The sequence below is a fragment of the Oikopleura dioica genome, chromosome 1, assembly GCF_907165135.1.
Source record: "Oikopleura dioica chromosome 1, OKI2018_I68_1.0, whole genome shotgun sequence".
Lineage (NCBI taxonomy): Eukaryota > Metazoa > Chordata > Appendicularia > Copelata > Oikopleuridae > Oikopleura > Oikopleura dioica.
In genome coordinates this window covers 13,860,223-13,881,256 of record NC_137291.1, presented here as the reverse complement: position 1 = coordinate 13,881,256, position 21,034 = coordinate 13,860,223, and the positions used below count along the sequence as shown (strand labels likewise).

The window sequence follows — 21,034 nt, the reverse complement described above, 5'->3', positions numbered from 1 at the left end:
GACGACATTCGACGACATTGACGACATTCGACGACATTGACGACATTCGACGACATAGTCCGGGCCCCCCGATAAAGACAAATGAAAAATGAAAATTATCATCGTCTCTTTTCAAATCTTGTGGTTCTTCTCAATTCTAAATCAACTCTATTTGCTCTTACAAATGTGACTGAGGCATTGAACTTGTTTATCAAGAAGAATGAAAGAGATTTATTCAAACAAGAGCATCAAGATCAACAAAGAAATTATCACCAATCTCGGCCGCAGAATTGATCGTCGCGCTGGCGGTTTCGCCATTTGTATTTTCAATCTCGATCGTGAATGGGAAGGACGAAACAATTCCGTCAGCGATGTAGTAGTAGTTCTCTCCAACAGCGCCGGTGACACCACCATTTGGAAGGTCAACGCCGTTGATGCTCATTTTCACGATGCCGAATTTGTGATTCGAGGGTTGAATAGCCATCCAGAATTGAGAGCTGCCAGTTTTGAAGCGAATCTGAAGGAGTTCTAGTGGCTCATAGAAGGGGGACCGGTACCTGAGAAACGGGGTGAGGAACGAATCCGGCTGGGCACTCGACAAACTCCCAGCTTCCATCATAAATCGAAGGCGCTTCATTTCCGCTTACCGAGTTCCAGACCCAGGTAGAACTATCCACATGACCCTGATGGCATCCTAAAACACTCTCCTTATTTCTTATCCCCAATTTCCATAATCAAACCTGCATCGGGGCAGTTATCCGCGACAATAGCAATGGTCTCCTGTCCAGCAGCGCAGGCTCCTGGAAACTGGCTCTGAGTGCATTCGCACTTCATTTTGATGCATCGGCCGCAGTTTCTGTTCGAGTCGTAGTCGGTATCTTGATCCAAAGCGACGAACATGGTTGTTCCAAGATTGCTACCGCTCCACATCAAGCCGCAAGCGCCGTTTTCAATGTCGTTGTCGCGGAGATCGTAGTGGGTGAAGCTGCCGAGGGTGTTGAAAGGAGTGCAGGGAGCTACGGTTGTGGTCGGCGCCGGAGATTGGGTCGTTGTTGGGCCTGGAGCTTGAGTAGTGGTCGGTCCGGGCGACTGAGTCGTTGTTGTTGGACCAGGAGCCTGGGTTGTTGTAGTTGGACCTGGAGCTTGGGTCGTAGTTGCTCCACCGCCAGGAGAAGCAGTTGTTGTTCCTACAGATGTATTAGTACAGGGACAAGATTTGATCTCCTCGAAAACAGCCGAATTCGACATCGTCACTGTCTGCAGCGCCATCAAATTCGCATCAAACATCATTCCCGATTCAAAATTTGCTCCAGCAGCAAAATTAATTCGCCAAGTCAAGCCAGAATCAAGAGCTTGGACATTGTCAATTGGATGCGAGAAGGTGCTCCAAGTGACGGGGATTTTGAACTTGATCGTGACGAAATCAGTGTCTTGCCAAGTAGCGGGAAGTTGATAGTGCGCGTTGATTCTGAAGCAGTTTCGGCAGGACCACTCGTTTTCCAGGCCAATTTCTGCGGTGGTAAGGGAAGTGCAGGTGGAAGGCTTGGAAGCGTCGCAGCCAGAAGTAGGAGGATTGGTTGGGTTTTGAGTGGCTCCTTGAGTCGATGTTGTTGTAGCTAGAATTGTGAAATTTTTTAAGAACAGAACAATTGATGATAACCTGGAGCCTGAGTCGTTGTTGTCGGCACAGTGGGATTTGGACAGGTCCAGCCAGCGATGCTCGCTGAATCAACGACGCCAACCTTTCTCGACTTCCAGCGACAAATGCGATCTGGTCTGGGGCAACCGCAAACCGCAGAAAACTGCAGAAAATCACCAGCAGCAGTTGAAATTTCGCTTCCATTGTCGCATTTGTAAAGGCATTTCTTTTTGCGAATAGCGTTGATTCCTAAATGAAGAGTTTCTAGATTTTAGTAACCATAAACGGCAAAGAAATTGTACTTTTTGGTATTTTTCTTGGACAGAAGAGCTATCAATTCTTAGTGATTGATTTCCTTGGTGAAGGAGATGTGAGTTAAAGAATTTATTCTCGGAAGGTCAATACTTCAATAATTTTTCTGCTAGCCCCGAAGGGGGCCGTATTCTCAAAATTCCTCAAATCTAGCGCGCGATACTTCCATGTTTCCGCTTTTCTAGAACTATAAGTACATAAAAAACAGTACTTTTCTATACTTTCAATGACCATATGCTGGTCAGTAAACCTCGATGGAGGGAAACTGAATGCTTAATCTGCACCAGCCAATTATTTTTGTACGCCCAGATACGGGCCCGTTTCTGAAACCATCCTACTGAGCTTAGACAGTTTGAAAAGTTAGGTTTTCTAGATTTGAGAGACCATAACTGTACAAAAAACTGTACTTGTTTGACCTTTTTATTCGACGTAATTAATCAGTACCTTGGTGAAGGTTTGTTGATCATAGCATACTTGACCATAATTATGACAAATAGAAGAATATTTTTTTCGCCCTAGCAGCAGGGCCGTTTCCCAAAAACTTACCACAGTCAGCAGTTATGCCAGCTGGAGGACTTGGCAAATCTGTGCAAGTGTCGCAATCCGAGAGCGTCCTTTTCCAGAAAAATTGCTTGGTACTGTTCCATCTGCACTTTGTCCTTCGCCTGCCCATTGGAATGAATCCATCGTCGCAGACAAGGGCGCAAGTCGACTGGTCGCAGACGATTTGGCCGTTTTGAGGAGGAGTCATTGCAGGGCACAAGCTCCAAAGAGCCGCGACTTTGTCAACAGGGTGGCCCCAGCCGGCAGATTTCTCTCCAGAAACGACTCTCTGCAAAAACGCATCGTATTTTGGCTGCTCGTAGCTCGCCGCGACAGTCGAAAAAACCGCGGGAAAAATCTTCATCTCGGTGTTCTATTTAGACCTGATTCAGATTTTTGAAATGGATGAATTGAATTCTTGAATTTTTTGAGTCTCAAATTGGGGCGCCGCAATTCAAGATTTAAAAGGTTAATGCATCGAAAAATCCAGGTTCCGTTTAATTCTAACCTTTAATGTCACTTGCATTACCGTTCATTTTATTTTGAAAAGGGTTGAATTTATTTACAGATGATGGAAAAACGAGGATTTTTCATTGTTTCAGAACAGAGAAGAGTTGTTTTTGGTGATTTGGCTTCTTACAGTGAGGCTTTGTCCTTCTGAAATACAAAATTAAGGGTGTCACCATCTTAAATCTGGTTGAACTTCGAGAGATCAAAATATTGATGACTACTTTTTTAATTGAATTAATACGGACGTGCCCGTAAATACCGGAAATGAGCATCAGGTTCTTAGCAATTTAGTATTTTCCTATTTCTACAGTAACATTTAGTCTCTGGCCACGAGCGTGGCTGAAAGACCTTTCCCCGAGTTTCACAAAAACGGCGGTTTTTGCAATTTTGCGGCGGTGGTCGACCGCTACAAAACGGGAGCGCCGCTAATTTGGACACTAATTCTCTCAACAAAACAATAATCACTTGCTCGGAATTTTAGACTCCCCCTTTAATTTGCTCCTGTATCTTACCAAGACTGTAACTGCGTTGGTAGAAAAACTGGTCTGGGAGGCTGAGGCTAAGTGCTCGCGAGTGATGACTCTGTTGATTTTGATGACTCGGATGGGAGCTGGTTTTTCGGACTTAAAGGCGGATTTGTCCGATTTTTTATCGTCGGACTTCTTTTTGCTCTTTTTCTTGCGCTTTTCGCCGTTTTCGGAGTCGGATTTGGTCTTTGTCTTCTTTTTCTAATACAAAAAATTACTCCATCCTGATCTTAAGGGTCTCACCTTCTTAATTTTAGTATCCTCGCCGCTGGAAGTTCCTTGACCAGAATCTTCTTTTTCATCCGATTTCAAGGAAATCTTCTTCTTCTTTTTCTTCTTTTCTCCCGATGAGCTGGAAGAGCTCTTTTTTGATGATAAACTGGAAGATTTGATGATAGAAGAACCGCCATTGCGAGCTTTTTCGATGACTTCTTTTGCTCGAATGCGACGCTCTTCTTTTTCGATCTTTTCTTGGTCTTGGATTTTGAGATATTTGAGGCCGATGTTCTGTAGATTGTGGAGAAGAAAGCGGAGAACGGCGCATGTGTTTGTGAATGAAGCTCCAACACCTAGGTGGCTCATCCACCAGCGAAGCGAGATGATCTGAAAGACGTTTATAGCTGCGAAAATTAAACACGTCTGCAAATTTTTATTCTGAAAGAGATTCAGACCAGAAATCCCGTTTAAAAATGAGTTCGCAGCTTTCTGTAGATGCTAAAAAGATCATGGATCTTGAGAAACGATTGTATCAGTTAGAAAAATCGAATGAAGCACTATCACAGAGGTTCATATAAAATAATTTGATCGGTTATTAAACATAATCTCAGACAATGCTTACTTACTCACGAAGAACGAAAGAAAATGATACTCGATAGAATGCTATCAGAAGAAAAATGCTGGAATATCGCAGGCCGTTTTTATACAGAAGAAAGGGGTTATTTATTTCTTCAAGCTTTGCGAGCTGGAGAGAGGGTCGTGAATATAAGCCGTAATTGGCAATATGAGGAATTTAAAGATGAAGATGGTATCTTTAAGCAAAGGCGAGTTGAAGATTTGGAGGAGCGAATCGGTGGACAAGGATGGAGCATATATACGGAATTAAGCCAAATCCATGCGGATATAGAAATAATTTTCCCAAAAGATGTTAACTTTGATTATCGAGTCTCAGCATGCGTTAGTGCTGATGGCACCGCCGAAAATGCAGGGAAAATACTCTGGACAAATTCAGGAGCATTACAAACACTGAATAACTCCAATGGACCAGGAGACGTTAGTTTGAGATTCACCAAAAATATTGAATTGGAGAACACAGCTCAAGAAAATAGAAAAATGCTGAATATAAGATTTGGTGATCACATCAAGTTCAAAAACGATGAATACACCTATGTAGAGTTCCACTTTATTCAAGTTGTTTGGAATTTTATAAAAATTGATCAATAAAATTGCTTACCTTCAAACTCGTAACAAACATATCAGCATCCGTCTCCACCTCTGCCTTTCTAACCAAATCCTCTAATCCCTCTTTTGTGTAGTTGATCTTTCCCATGGCCCCGAGAAAGTCACGTTCACGGTCCTTAATTTTTCGCAGCGCATCTTCCTGCGCTCCCAGTTGTTTTCTGTAAAATCGCACTTCATCTAACATCATTTCCAATTCCGCCTTAAATCCATTATTCATCAATAAACCAAGAAAAAAGTACCTTTGACTCTGATTTTGGCACTTTCTGACCATTCGCAGCGGAGGAACAGGCAATGACCCAAATTCTAGAGCTCAGAATTTCGTATTTTTTGTGAATCACAGCCGGATTGACAGGAATCATGCTGAGCGTAAACGCTTCTCGTTTTTCTGGCTTGAGTCGATCGACCAAAGCAGTGATGAAGTCGCCGAAATCGTACAAAAGCGGCTTTTTGCTGCCGATCATATAGAAACTCTCGGTTTTGATGGATTTTTCCGAGAGGGAAGTCATCGCCGTTTTGCGGATTCTGGCGAGGCAGCGCTCGAGACTGTGGGTGTGTGGGTAGGTTTTACGGTCTTTTTGAGGTTCTTTCATTTTCTTTTGGTACTCTTCCTTGATTTCAGAAAGCAATTCGTAAATAAAACGAATTCGAGTCGATTTTCAGACATTTCATCGACTATTTTGAATTTTGAAAACCTTACTAAGGACTTTTTTGTGATTGCATAATAAGCCGCGCCGCGGCTAATTTAAATTGAAGCCGCAAAATTTCGAAAAATAGAGCGACCTTGTAATTTGGCGCGGCTTTTCTTTAAATCACTTTCAGGCCCTGACTCAGGTTTTGCACACAGGTTTTCGAAGTCTGCTTTTTGTATCTTTTATTGAAAGAACCTTTCCTTGATCGACGCTTTCATCGACTTTAGTCCTAGCGAAAATAACTGGCGTTTTTAATTCCTCGAATTGCTTGGCTAGCCAGCAATCCGAAGTCATAGCGAAGCGATTGCAGGATAAAATGATGACGAGATCGAAGCGGGAAGCGTTTATTTCTTTTAAGTACTTATCCTTTTTGTAGCGGCCCTCGCGCGCGATCGGCGGGAGCTCCCAAAATTGGATATTCGAATTAAAGGGATACACGTAGGGCATTGGAGACGTGCAGGAGCTCGACACTGTATAAGCCGAATTCGTGCCTCTAAAAATTTCGTAAGAGGTTGAACTTTTTCTAGAGCCTTAATTTTAACCCAAAAAACTTGATTTTTGAACAGAATTTTTTTGAATATGGGCAAAAATGATACTTTTTTGAGCCAAAATCGCCCGTTTTTTGTTTCTCTTATCCGATTTTGGGTCAAAAAATCTACGTTTTTGACTCAAAAATACCAAAAATTGATCACAAACCGGCAAAAAATCTTGGCTTCGAGCTTAACTCAGGCAATAAAGCCTATTTTCTTGATTCTAGCGCCCAAAACAGCTCCATTTTTTACCTCAAAGTGTTGATCAATTGGCTTTTTCCATTATCCTTATCTCCGTAGACCGCAATCGAGACTTTTTGGCTCCTCCAATCGTCCAAAAACTTCTTGATGTAGCGACTAACCGCTGCTGTTTCGTGTTTTTCAAGCATCTTCGTCACTTCTTTTGCCGCATGTTTTTCGATGATGATGTCTCCAGGTTGGCAAGAGACTTTGGAAATGATCTGTTCTTTCAGGGAGATCTCATCGATCGATTCATCTGAAAATTGAAGTTTGTGAAAATGATTGAAAAATGAAGATTTGAATAAAAAAATCTTGATAAAAAGCTCTAGAATTTTTAGAATTTCGGTATTAAAGGTTCAAGAAAAAGCTTAAGGGGGTAGAACTAGATTTTTGGAAAAACCGTGATTTTCGGAGGGCACTTTAAATAAGAAAAACCTGTTTTTACTTGTGATTACGCAATTTCCTCAAAAATGTTGCTAGATAAATGGTTAAACTATCTTAATATGAGATTTAAAAAATTTGGCTGGTCACGTGACTCGATAAATTTGAGGACGCGAATACGCTAAAATTGCGATTTTCGAAGAGGTGGGTTGACGTTTCGCTCTCTAGCGCCAAAATGTGTTGACGAAAAAAAATTTTAAGAAAAATGTTGTTAGATCTAAGTTTGTTCTTTCTTCAACCGAAGAGAGAATTTGAAAATCTAAGCTCTCCTCGCTTTGAGCGCCGGTCTAGAATCGGCTATTTTCGAAAAACCTAGTTCTACCCCCTTAAGGCTGTCTTTTTGCGAAATAAAATAAGGGTATCACTATGTTAAATCTCAGACAAAAGTCCGTTCGAAAATCAGGTTTTTCTATTGCTACATCCTTACTTTTTGACAAATTGTTATGATTCTTTTTCGAGTCAAAAAGCTCCTATCCAAGTTCATCTCGACTTAAGGGTGTCAACATGGATTTCAACACGTCTTTTTGACTCGTTTTTCCAACGTGATTTCCGCCACTCCTTATCGCCAATTCCCCCTTTTCAGATGCCCCATTAGGTCATTAAATTCTGCGATAAACGGATCTAACTCGAAGCTATTTGGCGACTTATACACGATAATAAACCAGCTGAGCTAGAATTGACAAGCGCCACGTTTGCGAGCTGGCTCGTTGGGTGTGATTGTTGAAACATGTCACACGCTCGCTGACATTTTCTGAAAATTTCTTTAAAAAGGACGCGAAATTTTTAATTTAAAAAATCACACTGCTTCATTTTCAAAATATTAGACCGGCGCTATTAAGATTAGACATATTTCCGGACACTTACAGCAATCAATTTAAATTCTGATCAACAGAATTAGGAATAGAATTAAGGGTGGGGGCGCGAAACGTTTAACTCAAAAATGATGCCAGAAAAACCGTTATTCATGCCGTGGATCCTTATTTTTATAGGGTAAGGGTTTGAATAAAGGCCCGTCTAAGGAGCAAAGAAAAAAATTAAAAATAAGGGGGTCACTCAGTTAACTCCTGCCTTAAATTTTCTATGATAAATTTTTTAAACATTGCCTTGATTTTTAGAACTTTCAGACTATCTTCATAAAATAAGAAAAAGGAAGAAAATAGAGAAAAATTTTGGCAGCTCAAAATTTTAACCTGTCGATATAACTGGGGCACTGCATTACTCCCTTATCAGAAATTAACTTTTTCGCGCCTCCAGGAGTCCTGTACTTATCTTTCTCGCCAAAAGACCCTAATCCCTAAAATCCCAATCTAAAGAAGCGGCGCAATCCAGTCGCTCCATTACAAGCGAGTTACGGGCGCCGGAAGTATTCTAGAGGGAATTAGGGGTCTCGCCAGAAAAATTCTTCAAACATGGGAGCGCCCTTCTAAATCGAGCCTGCGACCTTCGCGACTGTCTTCTTCTCCGAACGCTCAAAAACGCTAATTAGCGCTAAACACCACAATCGCAGCGCTTGGAGAAGAAAAGAAGTAAAAGTTCGTGTCAGCCAAATCCGATGTCAAAAACCAAAAAAGCTTTCATCAAGAAAAGGGTTCGAAAACCTGTTTAAAAAACCTGAGTCAGGTTTTGAAGCGCTCAAACAAAAAGCCGCATAGCGGCTTCGCCAAAATTACAAAAAGTCTTTTTTGTAAATATTGGCGAAGCCGCTTTGCGACTTCGTTTTTGAGAAAGCCGCTGCGCGGCTTAATATTTCAACGGTTCAAAGCCTGACTCAGGAATTTCATCACTTGTGTGCTCATTATTTTGCAGTGCAAGAAAAATAAGCAAAAACAAACGCCAATTAGGAAAAAATAAAATTTCCCCTTTCTCATGTTTCCTAATTGCTTGATGAACAGCCGATTAAATATTTAAAATTGGGATCGAGTGATGCAGTAAGAAATTAAATTAACAAACGTCGCGTGTGTGGCGCATAATTCTAGCGCGGGAACTATTCGCACCTGAAGCATACACTCTGACAGAGCAGCGTCGGGGAAAACAGAAATCTGATTAGTTGGGAGAACAAAAAAGAAGGTCACAGAAAGTTGGAAAAATAAATCTCCGATTTGATTTGAAGAAAAAAAAAGTTCATTTTTTACAAGGATTGGCTTTTTAGTGTTCAAAGAAGAATTTATGAAAAAAAAGCTAGATTTTTCTAAGAGAGCCAATCAAAAAGCGTGAGATGTTTTTTCAGCCAATCAAAATTTCGAGCCTCCGAATCTTTAAAAAAATGAAATTTTGTTCATTAAAGAAATTCTAAAACCATAAATCGACTAATTATAAGCTCTACATATATTTTGAAAATTAAATTTAGTTGATTTTATTGAATAAAATATCTTAAACGCCAAATGAACGATTAAACATCAGGTTTTTCAACAATTTTTAAAAATACTTAATGATAATTTTACCTGAACTGGAAGTAGCAGTCATGATTCAATTGCAAGTTGATTTCTCTTTTTATTCGAAAGAATTAATGAAGATCGCCTTTTGCAAATATGTATTATATTTAGGCTTTTGGCGAGCGCGAAACTTTAGTTTACTGTCCGATGAAAAATTGCGAGTCGTTTCCGAGTTGGCGGTGGAGCGCGCGCTCCGTGGCGCACCATTCCCATTTTTCAGCGGCGACGCTGATGTGATGCTCCGAAACAATCACACCACGTGATGCAAGTTCTATAAACCGACCGCGCTATTTATCCTTCGTGGCTGACAAAAAGAAAAAAAAACTAAGACCGGGTAAATTCAAAAACAATCTTTTTTATTTTTTCATTTTCGAAATCAGAAATCTCTTTCGCTCTTCCACTGACAATTCATTCCATCGTCCATTATACTTCTTCTGTTTATCCTCATTATAAGTATCAAAGGATTCTTGCTCCAGAAGCTCGTCTTTTCCGCTTGGTTCGGAAACCTGTGTGGAAAACCTGAGTCAGGATTTGAAAGACCCGCTTTTCCAAAATAAGCCGCTATTCAAACCCTGACTCAGGTTTTCCACAAAGGTTTTCGAGCCGAGCTTTTGGTTGGTCGATAAAATACATTCCCGCAGTAACGATTTCTTTATTGTCAAATCGCTGGACTTTTTCGTCCAATCTTGTATACAACTCTGGCTAAAAATAAGGTTCACCCCTCGAGAAAGAAAAATAGAACCCACATGAGCTTCAAATTCATCAACAGCTGCCATCATCTTCTCTGGAATCTCCCACAGTTCTCCATTTACCTGGCCTCGGCAACCTGTGTAGAAAGCCTGAGTCAAGGTTTGGAAGAACTGAAATGAAAAGCCGCGCAGGCAATATTACCAATACAATCTAACAGAAATTTTGGCGAAGCCGCTTCGCGGCTTCGTTTTTAAAAAAGCCGCTGCGCGGCTTTTCATTTCAGTTCTTCCAAACCTTGACTCAGGCTTTCTACGCAGGTTGCCGAGGCCAGCCAGTAACTCTACTCCCCTTGAAATGACCAGGGAGATTCAGGAGCGCTGGAATTCCGCATTCAGTGGCAACAACTGAAGCCATCAATTTTGAAGTGAAAAGTTCAAAAGTTACCGAGCGGAAATTCGCGGACCGTTTGAGCTTCGCTTATGAAAGTTCCCTCTAATTTCTCCATCTCGTGGTAGTTTGAAAATCCTCTCTTCAGCGTTCCATATACAAAAAGAAGCATTTTCGGTGCAGATTTTGGGTAAAAATGAATTTTTTTAGAAATGAATTTTGCGAAATTTTGACTCTTTGAAAAGTAAATATGGAACGTGCCAAAGGAACGCCCCATTTTCAAAACAAGAGTCATTCATTTCAATAAATATATTTTTTTTTCAAAAAAAAAATTTTTTTCTCGTTAAATTTTTTAACAGCGAAACTTTGTGACCGTAAAAATCAGCCAACCGCGTGTTCGTCTTTTTTCACGTTTTTCCGTCAACAGCTAAATCTCGGCTAAAATCGCACAGGTTAGACAGGAGCCAGCTACCAGCTTTGCTTAGCGTTACTTAGGGTTTCGTAATCCGCTTGTCTAAGCCGCTTTTTCATGAACTAACGAAATCGCTCTTCAGAATACTCTCACGTAACTTCCTTCTTTTCCAAAGAATCGCTGAGTGGACAGAAACATGAAAAATGAAACATGGCAATCCAACACCAGATCCAATAATACTGTATTATCCAGGCTGCTGGCCTTGAGTTTCAATAAAAAGCACGAGCCCCGAAAAGAAGTAAAAGAGCGTAATAAAATAAAATAAAAAAACGAAAAAAAAACGATGAGTTTTATAAGCTGCCTGGCCTGGAGACTGCTGATTTATCTCAGGTTAATTTTCTCCAATTTCTGATTTAAAGACGATTCTGAAGGAATTTTAGCAAGTGACACCCTAATTTTTACTTTTCGATTCTGAAAGAATTTTGAGCTAAAATAAGGGTGTCACTTTATTAACAAAAAATAAGCTTGACATCGACTTCCATGGCCACATTTTTTATGGGTTGTATACCCTTAAATTACCATTTTTTCAGCACTCTATTTTTGCTCTACATTCTCGTCCGGCTTCTTTTTATCAAGTGACACCCTTATTTTTATCTTACGATTCTAAAAGAATCGATTTGTTATTACTGAATCAAAATAAGGGTGTCACTTTATTAACAAAAAACCAAGCTTTTGATCGACTTTTATGACCCAAATTTTTATGGGCCGTATACCCTTAAATTATTTTCAGCACTCCGTTTTTGCTCTACATTCTTGTCCGACTTCACGTGACTAAAAAAGCCTTCTGGAACTCCAATTGTTATGAATTTCTTGCCTGCTTTTTCTGTATCAAACCCAATCAGAGCACTTCTGTATGAATAAATGTACAAAAACGTCCTGATTTTCTAGAGCCTAGAACTCCGCCGCCATGATTCTTCACCTCCTCAAAGAGAGAGACCCAAAAAAGCGTTGGTAAGATAATTAAGTCAGTGACTTTGTCGTAAAAATCGAGAAAAACGAGCAAATTAATATATTGTCATAAAGAGGGGCGAGGTACACACTCCTCGAAGTACTACCACTCGCTCTCCCGCTCTTCCTATCTTTTCCGAGAAATCTTCAGCAGAAAAACAACCTCTCTTGATAAAAAAAGATGAGCAGCAGTGACAACAATAGCAATACTAATAACTTGCAGCAGAGTAACATTCAACAAGTACAGATGAATCTACTGAGACAACTAGCCATTATTAATGCTGCTGTTGCTTCCAACAATCCCTCAGTTACAGAGAATACAGTAAGTTCAACCCTTTTTCCCTTCCTTTCACCCCGTTTTCAGCCCCCAGCTCCTCAAAATCCTCCACAACAATCAGTAATCCAGCGACTTCTAGTAATGGAATGGTAAGTAATTTCCTTTTCCCGACCTTACTGAGCCACTCTTACTGTAGCCTCCAGCGACAAGCACAAGCTCAACATCTACTGGAAGCGCTGGCATCCCTCAACGCTCAGAATTCTAGAGCTGGAGAAGGAAGAGGAGCCTCTGAAGCGTCCGAGTCTGAGAGCCAATCGATCGCTTCTAGTGACATTTCCGCGCTACCATCTCCTTCAATTCTGTCACTAGAAGATTCAGCCCACAGTTCTGCAAGTATAGAAAGCTCTATTCAAGGTACAGTAGTGAAGATATAAGCTTTGAAATCAAGGAGGAGGGCGGTTGATTTTCTGACCAACAATCCGTTATCCCCAAGAATTCACCAAGCTAGTCCTTGGCAATAGCTCTTGGGTGTATTATTACGATCGTTAATGAAATGAAGGGACTCCTTATTACCCCGTTCATAACCCCCTCCGCGGCGTAATTTATCTCTCCGGACTGCCATAATTGACCGCCTTGTCCTTGGTCAATAAAAATTCTTGTTTTTATGTTCCTCCTCGAGTACTCCTGATGTCTCTTTTTAGGGCACAACTACAGACTTGCTCTGACGGATAGAACATTGCTCAGGGCTCAATTGCCGCTGAGAGATGACCAAAGAAGACTTGAAAATTTGATTCAACGAGCGATTGGGCCGGAATGCCTCAGATTTACATTTGAACAGGCGAAGCTTCTCGTCGATGCGGGACTAGTCAGGCCTCATGGAAGCAAAGATACAGCAGGTAACCCGCTCTTGAATCCCTTTGCCCCATTTTCAGACAATTTGCGATACAAGTGCGTCTTTTGCAATGTCCTCCAAGTGCCGATCCGGTCGTTTAGGCGGACAGAACAGCTGCAGCGCCACTACCACAACCACCTAGACATACGTCTCTACAAATGCTCCGTCTGCGACAAACGATTCAAGCGCACAGACCACCTCAGAAGACATTTCAAAACGCAACATCCTAATCAGTACAAAATTATTTATGAATAAAAGACGTTATTTATTACAATTTAAAGATGTTATCATCCATGATATTATGATACATAACAGAAATATGGTTTTTGATTTGATCCTGGAGCGTAGTAGTAGCATTTATTTGAAAAATTTAGGAGTGATAAGAAACATCTTCTTATGGCTCTTTTTTACGGAATATTTTTTATGCAAAAGCTACATTTTTAGATGTCATATGAAAAATGGGAAAATTTGTTGGTTTAAATGTGAAGAAACAGCTGTTCGCAAATTTCACAGCGAGGAAGGGGATGAGCGAATTCGCCCAGCGAATCAAGACCCCTGAGTAAATTTGAATCTGTGCGATCTTGCGGAGAGATTTTCCACTTATTTTCTTGAAAGCGCGATTGTTTTTCAATTTTCAAGTTTAAAATTGTCCAAGATTTTCGGCATTTTGGCTACTCCTAACAAAAAAATTCTCTTAAAAAAAGCTCTTGTCAACAAGAATAAAATCAAATACAATTGAACATAAAATTGCCCTGTTTTGATAACAAGAGGATTCCTTACAAGAAGAAAATCGCATAACTGGTCATTTAATCAAAAAGAGCAGAACAATAAAAATAAAAAGCATGCAAAGTCGAATCTTGAGCGGCAGCTGCCAGATGACGTCCAATCCTCGCATCACTTCAAAATACGGCTGGTAGTTCAAATTGTCCGATTCCGTCTCCTCTGAACAATTTTTTGTCACAACCAGTTTTTCCCTCTTACCATCGCAGTTTTCCTCGACAATGTGGCTCAATTTGTTCTTCCTCTTCATTCGTTCAATCTCGTCGTTTTTGATGTATTCCATAATTCCAGACCAGCCGCCGCGCGCTTGAATCCAACTTATCGCATTTGCTTTCATTCCTTCTTTCACCACAGTTTTTGGGATAGTATTGATCAATTCCGAATGACCATTTTTCGCCAAGTCAGATGCTACCGAGGCAGCAAAGCAAATAAGACTTTATGGGCTCAAAAATAAGGATTTGAACGGCCTTGAACCTTTGGCCCGCATTTTTTTTTGATTTGTTAGCTAAGTGATACCCTTATTTTTTAACAGGAATTAAGGGGATGGCCTCCTAAAGAACAGAAAAGGTCGATTCATATTTTCAAAAAGGAAAATTTTCGAGCGAAAAAAAAAATAAAATCGCGAATGTTTTTGAAGAAAGTGAATTAGAAGCCGTTACCCCCTTAATTTTCCTATGAAACTCTGAAGAAAAGGCTCTCCTCGTTGATTTCAGAGCCGGTCCTTATAATCACAAACCAGTTAATTTTCTTTGCTGCAAAGAGGTTTTCGCTAAAATCCTGAATCACCAGCGTAATTGTCTTGTGATCAGCCAAATCAACGCTAGAATCATCCATTGAAATCATAAACGAGTCGTCCAACAAACCGTAATTGCTTGGAAATATCCGCGAAAAGGGAGGGGTAGCAGTTTTCGAATTCAATGCCCATTTTGACAATTTCGCTGGTATATTCTTGGCAAACAGAAAGTCGCCTGTAATCGAAGCCGCCAGTTTTTGAGTGATAGAGTCTTTTTCTTTCAACAAATTTTCAAAGCGAAAAATCACGGTTTTCGAAAGAAAAAATTCCTGTGATGAATGTACTGATGAATAATTTCCGCCATGTCGCTCATGATCGTTTCCACAGATTCCTTCGCCCGATCGATGGATTCTTGCTTCGCCAGCGCTTCTTCTTGCTTCTTTTCAACTCGAGTTTGGAGCGCCTTTTTGCCGATCACGATAATTTCGTGACAATAATGGAATAACGAAAAGATGGTTTTTAAAAGTTAAAATGCCTTCAAAATGTCACGAAAGTCAGAAACGTCACGATGTCACGAAAATAATTTATTTTTTATACTTTAAGTATATTTAGTGAAAAAAATGTCGAAAAATCAACGATTTTCGTGACTTTCGTAACAATCGTGACTTTTCTAATATTTTTTACGCGTCTGTTTGTCACATGAGCACAAATTGTCGGAATTGTCAATAAGTTTTCTTGACTGGAATATCTCGAAATTATCTTGTTTTCGTCATTTTCGTGACAGTCGTGACATTTTCAGTAACGACCAAATTATGTTTTCTTTTTGAATCGGTCCTTTAACTGGGTTTGGAAGTCATCTGTGTCTGCTTTAAAATAATCACTTGTTTACCAAAAAAAATTCCAGCAACTAACTCTAACTAAACATTGAACAAACATGCTCTCATAAACAAAGAACAGTAAACAACAGAAACATGAATTATTTCTACCATTGACCAAAGTCGTCGTTCTTCTTGCAAATCTGTTTCTTCTCTCCCTCATGCCTCTCTCCATTTTTCGAGTTTTTTTCCCTCTCTGCCAAAAAATCCAAAAATCACAAAAATTAATCAGCCGAAGATTAAAAAGAAAAAACGCGCCAAATTCATGAAAAACTGGAATCTTCCGTTTTGCTCTGTTTCTAGTAAGGGCTCGAACAGTTGCTTCCGATGAAAGGCCATTTGTGCGTTTTAATGGCAGATTTTCTAAAGGGCCCCTTTTCAGCAAAAGCTGCTGCGCTATTTACAACAGATTTTGCCTCGCCAAAAGAATTCGTCCAAAACTGGAGAAAATTTCAATTTCCTGATAAAAATTATTTTAAAATTAATCTTTGCTTCAAAAAGAATATCTTCGAATGAATCAGTTAGCTTATGAAATTATTTAAATTTATTATTTTCAATTTTTTCACTCGAATTCCTGTTTTTGTCGCGTCTCTCGAAAACTCAATCAACCGCAAAATAAACTCGGCTGATCAATTTTATACCGATCGATTTGATTTTCATAATTTTATTCTCCCCTCCTTTTATGGACCCGTTTATGGGATTTCTTACATCATCGAAGCTGATTCTTATTTATGTACTGAATACGGGAAATAGTTGTTTTAATTTAATGATGAATGAGAGGGTGTATTTATAATTGACTGATTTATTGAAGAAAATTGATGATGATTTCTTCAAAACGTCAAAATAACCAGCTTCGTTCGCGGATTTCCCCGCGAAAAAGAGACCACCATAGAAAACTGCAATGGAAAGCACAGCGAATGTTTCTCCAAGCAGAAGTTTGAACTTCATCTCTGAAAAAAATCTCAAACTTATACCGAGAGCGACAAACTTCACGACGGAGTCTGTGAGGCCGGCCGGGGATTTTGACTGTTTTGCGCGCATTCTAGTATTTTCCCATGCCTGATGGAGGACCCTTATCTGGTGGAAGACCCAATTGATGGAAGATAGGTCTAACAAAGACTATTTTAGATTACTTGATCTATAAATTATAAACAGATAATCATTTCGAAAAATCTTAATCATGTGACTCTTGGAGGACCCTTGGAGGACTTTTTCAGGTGGAAGACCGGCCTTCCTGGAAAACCAGAGATTGGAAGATGTTGTTCGGGCCGTCTCAGCCCCGTTCCATGATTTTTAAATTTAAGGGGCTTGACGGCCCTTCGGGCCGTCTCAGCCCCGTTCCATGATTTTTAAATTTAAGGGCTTGACGGCCCTTCGGGCCGTCTCAGCCCCGTTCCATGATTTTTAAATTTAAGGGCTTGACGGCCCTTCGGGCCGTCTCAGCCCCGTTCCATGATTTTTAAATTTAAGGGCTTGACGGCCCTTCGGGCCGTCTCAGCCCCGTTCCATGATTTTTAAATTTAAGGGGCTTGACGGCCCTTCGGGCCGTCTCAGCCCCGTTCCATGATTTTTAAATTTAAGGGCTTGACGGCCCTTCGGGCCGTCTCAGCCCCGTTCCATGATTTTTAAATTTAAGGGGCTTGACGGCCCTTCGGGCCGTCTCAGCCCCGTTCCATGATTTTTAAATTTAAGGGGCTTGACGGCCCTTCGGGCCGTCTCAGCCCCGTTCCATGATTTTTAAATTTAAGGGCTTGACGGCCCTTCGGGCCGTCTCAGCCCCGTTCCATGATTTTTAAATTTAAGGGCTTGACGGCCCTTCGGGCCGTCTCAGCCCCGTTCCATGATTTTTAAATTTAAGGGGCTTGACGGCCCTTCGGGCCGTCTCAGCCCCGTTCCATGATTTTTAAATTTAAGGGCTTGACGGCCCTTCGGGCCGTCTCAGCCCCGTTCCATGATTTTTAAATTTAAGGGGCTTGACGGCCCTTCGGGCCGTCTCAGCCCCGTTCCATGATTTTTAAATTTAAGGGGCTTGACGGCCCTTCGGGCCGTCTCAGCCCCGTTCCATGATTTTTAAATTTAAGGGGCTTGACGGCCCTTCGGGCCGTCTCAGCCCCGTTCCATGATTTTTAAATTTAAGGGCTTGACGGCCCTTCGGGCCGTCTCAGCCCCGTTCCATGATTTTTAAATTTAAGGGCTTGACGGCCCTTCGGGCCGTCTCAGCCCCGTTCCATGATTTTTAAATTTAAGGGGCTTGACGGCCCTTCGGGCCGTCTCAGCCCCGTTCCATGATTTTTAAATTTAAGGGCTTGACGGCCCTTCGGGCCGTCTCAGCCCCGTTCCATGATTTTTAAATTTAAGGGGCTTGACGGCCCTTCGGGCCGTCTCAGCCCCGTTCCATGATTTTTAAATTTAAGGGGCTTGACGGCCCTTCGGGCCGTCTCAGCCCCGTTCCATGATTTTTAAATTTAAGGGGCTTGACGGCCCTTCGGGCCGTCTCAGCCCCGTTCCATGATTTTTAAATTTAAGGGGCTTGATAATGGCTGGGAACTCCGAGGTGATCAATCTCAGTTACGTCCCCAACCCCACCCACACCCATTGTTTATTAAATTGAAATTGACAATTTTTACAACCATATTATGGTTTTGATTACAAGTTTTGAATATATATTTTTTTAATTTTAAGATTTCCTATTATTATTATTAGCATATTATTATTATTTACTTTATTAATTTTATTAAAATAAATCAAAAGTGAGAAGAATTAAATAAAGAAAAAGTTTCCTCGGTGAATTCTTGAGAGAGGTGAATTGTGGAAAATGTTTCTAGACGGGGGGTTGTTGTTGTTCTTCGCGGAGGACCCATTCCCACGCGGCGCAATTCGCGCGCCAAAAGAGCAAAAGATCGGGGCAAGAAAAGCACGCGCAAATGCCCCAATGTATTACGCGCTCCGTCGTGAAATTTGTCGCTCTCGGTAATTTCTTCTTTGTCAATTACCAGCAGAATCATTGACTCTTGGATAAGGACAATCAGGGACTGGCTTGCCAAGAAAATCGCAAATCGGTTTCCAGCCTTCTTTTGCATTGTGAATCAGCAGTTTTTCTTTTGGTACTGTAGCGATGACATGTTCGATCCAGTCATTGTAGCACTTTTCCAGCCCAGCTCTTGAATAATCGACTGGAGCGCCGCGGAACATTCGCTCGATCGCATTTTGCATTCGATCAAAGTCCGAAAACGGGAGCCAGAAAACCGGTCGTAGAACAATTTTATGGAGATCAAAAGGGAAGAGCATTTTCAAAAGGCTTTTCGACCGCCCGTGTATTCTGAAAAAATCGTCTCGTCGACTGATTTTGACCAAGCTGCGGCGGAATCGCGCACTTTTCAAAGCTCAACTTTTTCCTGCGAAATTGGTCTTTTCACTATTTTTGAGCTTGTTTCTGAAAGGATAATTTTCGCGTCTGGGCTCATTCGCATCAAGTCCTCGAAAAAACAGCGCCGGGGAAATCGACAATGGCCTTGTAGCCCTTATCAGTGAGAACTTCTTTGAGAGCTTGTTCTCGCTCTTCAATCGTTGAAGCTTCATTCGCCCGGAACCAAAATCGCTTGTGGTTGAATTTCAGATTTTCAAACATGTGATAACACGGACTGCGGAAAAATTGATTTGATGAAATCAAGGAAGAGAACTTACGAAGTCCCGTCTAGCATGTTCAAAGCGGTATAAAGACTTAACATCCCGGTTCTCCCAAAACCAGCTCCGATCACTTCTAGTCCCGACATTTTTCTTTTTCTCTAGAATTTTTGTCAAAGACTTCGTGTTTTTTCAAAAGTAAATCTACGAAATGTAAATATTTTTCGCGAACACTGAGTCAGAGTTTAGATTTGCTCGCCGGTTAAATTAAAAATTTTTTAGTTTGAAAAATTTTTTGGAAATCAAAGTTCAAGTTGATTTTATTCGAATTTTTCTTCGCCGCAAATTACAATTTTAGCAAGCCAATTTTCTCTGCGCTAAAAGTCCACGGGAACGCGCAAGATACTAAATCTCGGATAAGAAAATCAACGAGCAAATAAAGTTTTACGTAACCTTGCAATTTGAAATTTTGCGATTTTTGTCAGACAATTTGAGCTTGAATCTGTCTATCAAAGATTCAGAATCCTAGAAATGCAGTCTTTGATATTTTCGCTTTTCGGGATGGTTAGAAGGTTCTTCCTTTTGTTTCGTAACCAAGCGGTTTTTTCATTGCAAACCGCTTTGTTGGGAGAAACAATATGTTTTGAGCATAATGAGCATTTTTCCCTGTTTTGAGGAAAATACAATTATTGATGATGAAATATCAAAAGAAAGTATAGAATAACTGTATTTTCGGCTTGAAAATGGGCTTTTATTATCAAATATTAAGGGTGTCACTACTTTATCTTCCGAAAAATTTCTTTTGACACCTGAATTCGAATAATTAAGGAGGTAGACATCCGTATTTCTTAATTTTTCAGAGATTTTTTTTAGCATTGTGGCACCCTTATTTTTATTCAAAGCTGAAAATATTAAGGGTGTCCATACATTATTTTCAAAATAATAGGATTAAAAGCTAGTTTTGATCTTTCCCCTTTTTGCGAAATTTCGCAAAAAAATGGTATTTCTTACATTGTTTGATTATCTGATGCAATACTGAATTTCCAACACAAATTCAGCTACCTAAAATTACGCGACGAGCGGGAGCTCAATCATGTTCAAAATCCGGTTTGCGGAAACTCCCTTACTGTAGCTTTTTCGATTGTCAAAACCCAGCTCTTCCGGAATTTATAAACAGCCAAATTTCGCTTGAAAAATTCGCAAGGTCGCTTTTTCCGGCTTGATTCGTCTTTTTCAATAATTTTTGATTTCTTGGGAATCAAATGAAACGAAAAGTATCAATAAATTAAAAAAGTCTCCATTTTCGACTATTTTGGCAACACATTTTCTTTGTCTTACAACGAGTGTTCTTTGTCTTCTATATTTTGATAGAGTGGGAATAATATTTTTGCTGGGGCCGAGGCGAGTTCCACCGAGTTACCGCACTTCTTTGCGCGAAGCGACAAGTTCTAAAAGGTCACGTGACCTAACTTCCGTGCCGATCTCTTTTCAAGGTCAAAATCTGAGTCCAAGCGACCTTCAAGCTCTTTTTAGACACCTGCACTCGAATAATTAAGGCGGTAGACATCCCTTTTTCAAGATTCCCAAGAAAAGTCTATTTTGGGTCTAAGCATCGTCACACCCTTAATTTTATTCAAAAATTATTAAAGTTTGAATGAAAAAGCGACTTTTCGTGAAATAAGGGTGTCTCTTTCTTAATTATAATAATTATAGAGGAATTTCTTCATTATTAGGCCTTTATAAATTATAATTTTTTGTGAAATAAAATAAGGGTATACTTCTAATTTATTTACAATTTTTCATAAAAAATTATTCTTCTGAGTCTTCTTTTTCAGTGTTGAGAATCTCTCTTCGGCTTCCTACAGACAAGCAACAGTACAAGAGACATCAGCAAAAGCGCCACCACTGGAAATCCTATTGCAATCAAAAGAACAAATTTCTCAGTTGCGATTTTCTCCATCTTAAATTTTCCTACTTAGCTTCTTAAGCCTCCCTTGGCGCAATCCTACTAATTGGCATCACTTTTTATTTTGATAAATGAGCAGTGGTTGTTATT

The 21,034-nt window shown here is 40.4% G+C and overlaps 4 protein-coding genes and 1 long non-coding RNA gene across 5 annotated transcripts; all 5 read right to left on the bottom strand.

The window, feature by feature from the left end:
• Positions 1-214: 214 nt before the first annotated feature.
• Positions 215-2,866, bottom strand: LOC145699998 (uncharacterized). The gene is made up of 5 exons (XM_081777264.1): positions 2,477-2,866; positions 1,640-1,867; positions 720-1,595; positions 537-673; positions 215-496 (listed from the first exon to the last, which is right to left on the bottom strand). The coding sequence occupies exons 1-5, from the start codon at positions 2,835-2,837 to the stop codon at positions 215-217; spliced, it is 1,884 nt and encodes a 627-aa protein (XP_081633390.1). The 5' UTR covers positions 2,838-2,866.
• A 124-nt stretch (positions 2,867-2,990) lies between these two features.
• On the bottom strand, positions 2,991-9,442 carry LOC145712289 (interferon-inducible GTPase 5-like). The gene is made up of 8 exons (XM_081789975.1): positions 9,310-9,442; positions 6,440-6,683; positions 5,853-6,150; positions 5,208-5,576; positions 4,961-5,167; positions 3,754-4,113; positions 3,496-3,711; positions 2,991-3,130 (listed from the first exon to the last, which is right to left on the bottom strand). The coding sequence occupies exons 1-8, from the start codon at positions 9,329-9,331 to the stop codon at positions 3,110-3,112; spliced, it is 1,737 nt and encodes a 578-aa protein (XP_081646101.1). The 5' UTR covers positions 9,332-9,442; the 3' UTR covers positions 2,991-3,109.
• Positions 9,443-9,696: 254 nt separating this feature from the next.
• LOC145711347 (gamma-glutamylaminecyclotransferase A-like) lies at positions 9,697-10,608 on the bottom strand. The gene is made up of 4 exons (XM_081789067.1): positions 10,435-10,608; positions 10,330-10,394; positions 10,047-10,112; positions 9,697-10,002 (listed from the first exon to the last, which is right to left on the bottom strand). Exons 1-4 carry the CDS (start codon positions 10,547-10,549, stop codon positions 9,862-9,864), a joined length of 387 nt encoding a protein of 128 aa, XP_081645193.1. The 5' UTR covers positions 10,550-10,608; the 3' UTR covers positions 9,697-9,861.
• A 3,160-nt stretch (positions 10,609-13,768) lies between these two features.
• On the bottom strand, positions 13,769-14,143 carry LOC145712287 (uncharacterized). Its single transcript, XR_014135209.1, has 2 exons — positions 13,948-14,143; positions 13,769-13,908 (listed from the first exon to the last, which is right to left on the bottom strand). It is a non-coding gene; the product is annotated as an uncharacterized LOC145712287 (long non-coding RNA).
• A 1,940-nt stretch (positions 14,144-16,083) lies between these two features.
• On the bottom strand, positions 16,084-18,723 carry LOC145712286 (uncharacterized). Its single transcript, XM_081789974.1, has 2 exons — positions 18,348-18,723; positions 16,084-16,304 (listed from the first exon to the last, which is right to left on the bottom strand). The coding sequence occupies exons 1-2, from the start codon at positions 18,640-18,642 to the stop codon at positions 16,084-16,086; spliced, it is 516 nt and encodes a 171-aa protein (XP_081646100.1). The 5' UTR covers positions 18,643-18,723.
• Positions 18,724-21,034: the final 2,311 nt, after the last annotated feature.